Source organism: Pollachius pollachius (genome assembly GCF_949987615.1).
Source record: "Pollachius pollachius genome assembly, chromosome: 5".
NCBI lineage: Eukaryota > Metazoa > Chordata > Actinopteri > Gadiformes > Gadidae > Pollachius > Pollachius pollachius.
Window position 1 is genome coordinate 19,713,820 of NC_136938.1, and position 8,535 is coordinate 19,722,354.

Genomic DNA, 8,535 nt, shown 5'->3' on the forward strand with positions numbered 1-8,535 from the left:
ACTTTACATCCATCTATTCATTTAAAAGTTTGTCTATTTTATTCTGACAACTCTGGAATCGTGAGGCTATATATGAAAGACCGGACTGTATTTTTAAGTGAAGAAAACTTCTGTCACTTCCAGTCGCTCTCTCTCTTTCAAACCGGGAAATTAAAGGAGAATTAAGTTAATTCGTCTGCTGGGTGGGTGTGTATACTGTGTAGGCCCGTGTGTAGGCCCATTTGTAGGCCTATATGTATAGGCCTATGTCTAGGCCTATGTGTAGGCGTAGGCAACGTGTAGGCCTAGCGATCACGTCACATCCATCACATGATATAATATGCTGTTTATAATTTCAACATAAAATGTCTGATACCATCGCTATTTTAATTGTATTAGCCTTAGGTCGACATCAAGGGTTTAGTAGGCTCCTAAAAATGTGATCATGTTTTCAATAGGCTATCAAATCTAGGCCTTCACATTTTTTAGGATAAACTGACAAATTAACCTTACAACGTTACAATGATAATCAAATAATACGTCAGACGTAGCATTTCAACATGATATGAGTTCAGGTGAATCATAAATATAGCGCTAGATAGCGTTTCAGTGCGGGGAGGGTCTACTTTATTCTCAGAGAGGGGGGGAATAAAGGGCTTTGACCGAATCCCCCGAGGAGACCCACAGGGGTGCTCCCACGTCCCGCTCCGCTTTGTTCTGCTCTGCGCCGGGTGTCCGGTGTCATAAATGGAAACTACACCTGAACAGAGTGAGGGAGAGAGGACTGGGGGAATCAGGGGGTAAAGTAGGCCGTCAGGGGGTAAGCCGAGGCAAAGGGAGAGAGTGTTGGATAAGAAGTCTATATACGACTCGACTTGACTTATTTGCACTGCCCTCTTCTCACACCACAAAAGAAACGATCGTATCAAGCCCCCGGTCACCATTTATTTTAGACATGACATCATACTCTTTGTGATAACAGGAAAACATTGAAGGTGTGAAACAAAAATCACTATAAAAAATCTCTATAACAAATCTACTGGGCTTAGGGAGTCTTGGACGAGGTCAGCCCGCACATTCTCTCCACTATTTATACATCTCTCATGTCAGCGGTAGCCCTCATGTTTTTAACACGTCCAGCTCCAGCACCTTCTTAAAACCCTAAAAGATCTCTCCTCCTCCACTATTTCAAACCTATATACATTTTTATAATGCAACAGTTGTTCGGACACAGCTTATATAATTTCTGAATCCCAATAACATCCTTGAAATATTCAAATTTTGGGGGCCTCCACACAGGCTACAGAATCAGCCCTGCTCGAAAATTCTTATGAGTTTCTCCTCGTTAAAGAGTTTGGAGAGTGTGCACTTCTACTTCTATTAGACCTGATTACTGCTTTGACACAGTTGATCATGCGATACTCATTGACCCAATAATGGATTCGCTATTGGTGGAAGAGCTTTTAAGCTGGCTCACCTCATAAATGATAGTGAAAACTCCTTCAATATAAGCACTTTCTCCTTTTAAACATGTGGGGGACAATATCTTGCCATTTCATGCCGCTGGGTCAAATAATATAAAAAAAATATATATATATATATAATTCCAGTGTTATGAAGACACAGCTTTACCTCCACCTATGACCTGATGGCCAATACAGAGGATCTCCATCATGCCTTCAGGACATAACCCGCTAGATGGCCAAAAACGTTTTACAATTAAATAAAAACAAATCTTGAACAGCTTTATTTGGCTCCCCTGATTCCACAGACAATTAGTCAAAATTTGGCCAGGTCTGCCAAAAGTCTTGGCCTAATATTTGATATATCATCACCAATTTATTTATTCTCATTTCATAATTTCGAATAAGTTATCCATGATATTGTCTCTACTGGATTTGTTACTCCCTACACTTTGGTGACTATTATAAATAGTCCAAGATCCTGCTGACAGGCTTCTGACTTGCTCCAGGAATAGGAACCTCATGACCCCTGTGCAGGCCTCTCTTCATTGGCTCTCCATGCGCTTTGTGGGGTGTTTATAAAGTTATCACCTGTCTATTTGGCCTTGTGTGTGTATTAACTTATTGTTGCCCTGTTTAGACATCTATCCACTCTGATATGTTGTTTATTTCACTGTGTACCCACTATGCGAAATCTTTGCACTTTACAAGGATTTCATCAACTACAGTTGTTTTAAATGTGCTCTAAATTTTATTTGATTGTTTTTAATAAAGCACCAGCATTTGGTCACAAAATTCTCTGGAATAGTCCCAGCCTTTTGTGTTTTACTGAAAAAGAAGCAGTATAAAAATGCAATAAATGAATTGAGTTGAGGATGTAATACAAGGAAGGCCTATATAGCATACAACAATGGTAGTGCGTTCAATATTTTCCAATCAATTATCTACTAAAGCATAAAATGGCTTACATTATCTCTTGTATGCAGAGCAAAGGTGGTAGGCTGTACGGTGTTCCCCACGTGCAACGTTTATATCAAGGGAAATAAAAATAAAACATGTTTGGTTATTAATAACTGCTTGTTTGCTTCAATCGTCCAGTGGAAACATTGTTTATTATCCAATCTTTAAGCATTATCAGTGATCTTAATACAATCCTAATTTATGAATTATGTACAACACACAAAAACATAATTTCTGCAGACTGGGTGGTAAAACTGCATTCCATTTGACTTATTAATTGAATCAACAATTATTGTAACAAGAGCAATGTCCATTAACTGTCCATTACCTAGAGAAAAGGGCTACATGACTAAATTGCAATACACATACAACAGTTGACTATGGTTTCGTAATGAGTATGACCACGGAGTATGCAGCCGTTTTGACGCTACAACAGAAGTTGAAGTGGTGTAATCACTTCTATGCAGTGAGTGATGGAAAGGAAGGGGAAGGTAAGAAAATGTGGTGTGCTTCCACTCACAGACCAGTACAGGTATGAAACAACAGGTACCAAGGTCAGCAAGAGACAGGTTAGTGATTGGTTTATGTGGGGTGAAGCACACTTTACATTGATATTGGATTGATATTTTGCTTGCTCTCTGTTTTAAAGTAAATACATCAGGGATCAATCCTCATGTCTGTACCATAACTGTTTTGATGGCACTGAATACATTTGTGGCAATTTCTCTTTCTAAATGATGTGTCACAATTGCAAGGATGCTTCCTAAGTAGGTAGAAATAATGGGGATATGGAGGGATAGTGCCGTCTTTATTCAAAAACTTCAAGGAGGCATCAGATGTTATATCCTACACGGATATCCAATAAGGCTGTGCAGCACAAGAACCATCAAGAAGTTGTTCACATCATGTTTAAGTTAAACACAGGTTTAAGGCTAACTACATGAATGTGTCGATGTAACAACATTTATTCGACCGCTTTCATGTTTCTTACAAGTAATCATTTAATTTAGTCTTTATGAAGAATGACACAAAACGGCAACCAGCTAGCTCAAAATAGTTAATAGACAGAGGTGCTAACTGGGTGGGCTACTAGTTGAAACACTTCCCCAAAGTAGGCTCCTAACAAGGAATATTCCTAGTCAGGTATCAAGGTTATAGGAAGCATCCCTGCATTTGCATAACAGCCCTAGCATCCACAATATGCCCTACTCGCGAGTGGCTTTTGATAAAAGCATCTACTCAATGAACTGAATGCCCATATGGTGGAGGAAAGAGCGGAAATAATAAACACATAATAGTACACCAACGTTGGTATAGTTGAATGTTGTGTTTGTTTCTAAAAAGTGATGGAAAAGGAGGACATTTTTTACACATTGACAGAAGAATCCAATACAGCAATTAAAAACAAAAACAAAAACATTGAATACGGTGTTTTTTTCTTTCTAGGGATAGATATTTTTACATTGAGGAGGGATCACAACCTCGTCCGCCTCACCTCATAGACCACCAGGAAAGGATTTGCCGTGATCTTTGGATACAGTCCCCCAGATTGTTGTCGCTTCTGAGGTACTGCGTTATCTTGGCCTGTGATTGGCCAGTAGGAAGTCCTTGTCTTTGCAGGTTAGGCAAAGCTTGAGGTTGCGTAGGGAGCCCCCCGCACAGCAGAAGGCCCACACGCCCATCAGAGACATGATGATGTAGGTGGGCACCAGGCTGCCCACATAGTAGGGATTCTGGAAGGTCTGAGGGGAGATGGGGAAGAGCCAGTCAACAACATAAAAATAAATAAACATCACGTCAATGGGTTCAACATGAGAAAGGGCCAGCAGGTTTGGTCATAGCAAGCAAGCGACCGTGATTCAAGCTTGTGCTCTGGGCTGACCCCATTTCCATCAAGAACCAGAATGAAATAGGAGAGAAATGGTTCATAGCTTCATCACATGCTGAAGGTTTTAAGACAGTGTTTCAGCTAATCCATATTTCTGCATAGTACACTCTTAATCTGTCAGCAAAAATGGACCATAGCGATACTCCATACACACCCAAACATCTTGGATGATTTTAGTTGGCTAAGGAATAAACGCCTGTGTTGTTTTGAGTATTATAAACTTAAAAAAAAATAAAAAAATTAATTGTTCTCTAGGCAATTTAAATTACATTGCTGCATACCGCCTGTAAAAAAACCTGCATTTTAATTAATTTACAATCAATAATGATGTACGTGTTTATTTAGATATAGAGCGAGACAGTGAGATCCGATCACAAGTGGTCACTCAAGATGCATGTGGAGACTCATTCTAATGCCAGGTGTGAACTGACGTACTAAGAGCTTCCCAATTGCAAACGTATCCCCCAAGAAGGTGCATGATAACACTGGGTGTTAACAGGGCCTAGGTTTCTATTAACCAAGGTATTCCCGTCACCCTTCAACTCCAGTGGCCCTTTCTGTGTGAGGGTTGCATATAGAGCGCGACACCGCCAATAGCATTTGCAGGGAACACAGACATACTTGACTGGGCTTGTGGCAGTCAAGTATAACACTACGCACAATTCCCAAACCCTACATACCAGACATGAAACAAGGAGGTGGCTGGCAACCACGACAAGCAGGCACCACCAGCGCTTCTTTTCACAGGCGTCGAAGAACACCACTCCCCAGAACATGTGGAGAAGGATGATGGCCATGGTCATGAACGCTGCAAAGAAGAAGAGAGCACAGTAAATCCTCTGTTTTCCAAGAGGAATGCGGCGGCCGTGGTGCACAGCCACTAGCTGATAACATAACCGAAAGAAGTTGTTAGCAATGAAAGTGACAAGAGTGTGTCCAGTATCACTTAAGGCCAAAGCAAAGTGATCTTATACAAGTGCTTCCACCGAAACTGCTACGTAGCAACATTTGGGTACCCGGTGTAATGATGCACAACACCAGTGACGCCGAATACGAGGTAAGGGGAGTAACTGATTAAGAAAAAGTGAAGAGAGGTCATGAAGTGTATGCGGCTGAATTTTATAAAGTAAATATTCTCTAGACAATGTTGATCAATTGATCATTCATCAATTGCCTCATTTGTCATCAACACCATTGATTGATCACAGGGCTAAGCGGCTAGATGGTATCGTACCTGAGGACAGGAAGTAGTGTTGGGAGTCCCCATGGATACCCACGGTGCCCGGTCCCACCGAGTCTGCCAGGATGTTGATCACCGAGAAAGCGCCACTCATGAACCCAAAGCCCAGGCCAGAGACTGAGGCAACATACATGGACGCATTGCAAATTAGCATGGGTTATAAAAGTAATATGTGCTATAATAATAATAATAATAATAATACATTTTATTTGTAGAGCACTTTACATTCGAAAATCTCAAAGTGCTAATGGTTCCGGATATACTTTAAACAATAAACTATAAAACAAATCAAGCATGAATTGGGTTACAGATAATACTTATCCATAAGATGATGTTATACATTTATAATTGAACACTTTTTAAAATCCTTATAAGCTATGAAATTAACTTGAAAAGGAATCCAAGAAATAATCAAGCTTCATTGCTATTGCCAGCGTTGCCTATTGTTAACTTCTCATTGATGCCTTATTATCCTTTTCAGTGAATTGCTAGCCGAGGCAGCACATTCCACCCATCGTGGTATCACATGATAAGTTGAGCCAGTGTGTTCCACAAAAGAGGAATTGTTAATTGTTCCTTTCATTTTTGGAAACGGTCACGTCTGAACACACCATAGGCCAGCTGGCGAATGGAGATAGGCATGGTCTCCTCCTGGCTGAGTGCAAGAAGGCCTTCATTTGCTTTCCTGTGGGACACAGACACCAACTTCTCAGTGAGTTTCAACATTAAACACTTAATACATAGTATCACATTGAAAATTTCATTGTATTGACCAAACTTGGATCCCTCAGGATGGGAGACAAAGGCAGTATTCTTTCTGTATCTTTTTGAGATTGAAAGGATATTTGACACAGTATAACACATGTTATTGCTTTAGTGAAAACATATAACTAAATAAAATACAAAAAGCAGCTAAATAAACAGTTGTGGACAAAGCCACACTCTTACTTGAGTAGTTTGTAGTAACCGAAGCGGAACAGTTCCTGCAGTAAGACGGACAGCACCACTCCGAATATCAGCAGACCTCTCTGCTGTGGGGCACTCTCCTTGTTGCTGATCTGAACCGAGATGAACCACACCAGCGAAGACAGCAGCAGAGAAACCAGCCAGAAAAAAGCTCTGCCGAGAAAAGGTCACAAAACACACACGTGACCAATGTGGAAGGTAATAGAATACTGTTCATTCAGTTCACTTTTGATCAACGCAACTTTATAGGTGTTGGTTTTAGGTGATGCATCTTCCGGCTCTTCTTCTGGCAGTATGACTGCAGGGTCTAACAAATATGAGCTCTTATCAGCGTGTGTTGGGCTACTGGAATTAAAGTAATAAAGGAGGAAGGAAAGGAAAACTATACATTAAATAACTGAATCAAGACAAGATTGTAGATGCCAAACCAACATCATTACGATTAATGGTGTATAAAAGAGTACACAATGAACGAGAAGATAGATAGGATAGTCACAAGAAGCGAGCCAGACACTATAGAATTGTATATAGGTAAGTAAGCGGCTCTACAACACAACGCTAGACTAACCAACAATCAAATCCTCGTATTCTTAACCGTGTAACCCAACTTACCCTGCTATCAAGAATATGACTCGTAGCGGATCACGGGCAATAGTAAACAGGAACAAAGCGATGGCGGGTCCAAATGCAATGAATGTGCACCCGAAAAACACCGATGCTGTCATTTTAGATGTTGATTAAAACCCGCTAAAGAGCAGCGCAACGCAAAGCGCCTTGTCTTGTTCTTTCAAACTCCGTTTCACGATAAGGCTACTGTACTGTAAACATTCGGAAAGACGCCCTTTATCGTAGTTGACTGTTTTTCATTATTCTCGACGGTAATTCCGGTTCCCTGTGTCGTCACGTTGTTTTTTCAGAAACACTTCCTGCTTGGATTAGTTGATGCATGTGACGGGCTTTGGCCCACTTCCAAGCCGGTAGGCCATTGGTATGGAAAGCCGATGGGGACAAACTCGTTTGGGAAATATCTCTTTAGTAAAATAGACGACGTAATTACGAAACGTGTCTTAATTATTTTTTAGCACTACTCTCGGGCCGAAGGTAAGGTATATTTCAATTGATAAACCCAATAATTTTCTCTTCTGGCTAACGGATTTAGACGGCCATTTAATAACCATAGCAACGTGCCGCACAGTTTCCCGCTGCAGACTTGCGCATCAAGAATATTGTCGCAGGTCGTTTTAATTTTTGCCTCCCTAGCTTGACATTTTTCCAAATGTCACCTTTTTTAGTGTTTATATTCATAGAAATACCTTATCTAGTACGAGGTCTGTACCTAATTATAGTAGGAAACATGATACATGTACACATGCATGCCTTTTCCAGTTTAGCAGATTTGCAACTCTTTTCCTAATTTAAATGTAAAATATGTATTTTTCAATCAGTGCATTTGTCTTTTCCCTACTTTTCAGAATGTTCCTCACTATCAGACTACTTCCACTAATATGGTTGAATAATAAGTATTACACTATTTCCACTACAATCGTTGAATAATATGATAATGGCTCGAATTAATTTTTAAGCTACCTCCCTATCATTTTACATCCAACTTTGACAATGTGCCATGGCAATGTACATAAATAATCTAAAATTAGTATATAAACAAATATTTAATAGGGGTTTATTCAGGTAGACCTGTTCAACTGTTCCATATACTGTTACTGACTCCGGCCCTCACAAAGAGCCAGAAATAGTGATCTGGCCCTCCTTAGAAAAAGTTTGGGGATCCCTATGCTAGAGGAATCAGATCTGTCCGTTATTGTCCCATCCAACACCGACATGCTCCAAGCCCTCTGACTTGGCCTCCTCAGAAGCTTCAGCAGCAGCCCTGCGACCCATGCCACTGTTCTGTCATCAGGATCACTTACAGACACAGCGAAAGCCACTGATTCCCTTTCCAGAGCATCCTCTCTGGAATCTTCAGTGTCACGACTGGTGGTTCCACCCCAGCAGGATTCAGTCTCAGATGATTCATTCCA

The 8,535-nt window shown here is 40.6% G+C and overlaps 1 protein-coding gene across 1 annotated transcript; it reads right to left on the reverse strand.

Annotated features, from left to right (window-relative positions):
* Positions 1–1,964: 1,964 nt before the first annotated feature.
* Positions 1,965–7,385, reverse strand: aph1b (APH1B gamma secretase subunit). The gene is made up of 6 exons (XM_079736168.1): positions 7,109–7,385; positions 6,479–6,649; positions 6,142–6,215; positions 5,525–5,647; positions 4,971–5,098; positions 1,965–4,144 (listed from the first exon to the last, which is right to left on the reverse strand). Exons 1-6 carry the CDS (start codon positions 7,219–7,221, stop codon positions 3,977–3,979), a joined length of 777 nt encoding a protein of 258 aa, XP_079592294.1. The 5' UTR covers positions 7,222–7,385; the 3' UTR covers positions 1,965–3,976.
* Positions 7,386–8,535: the final 1,150 nt, after the last annotated feature.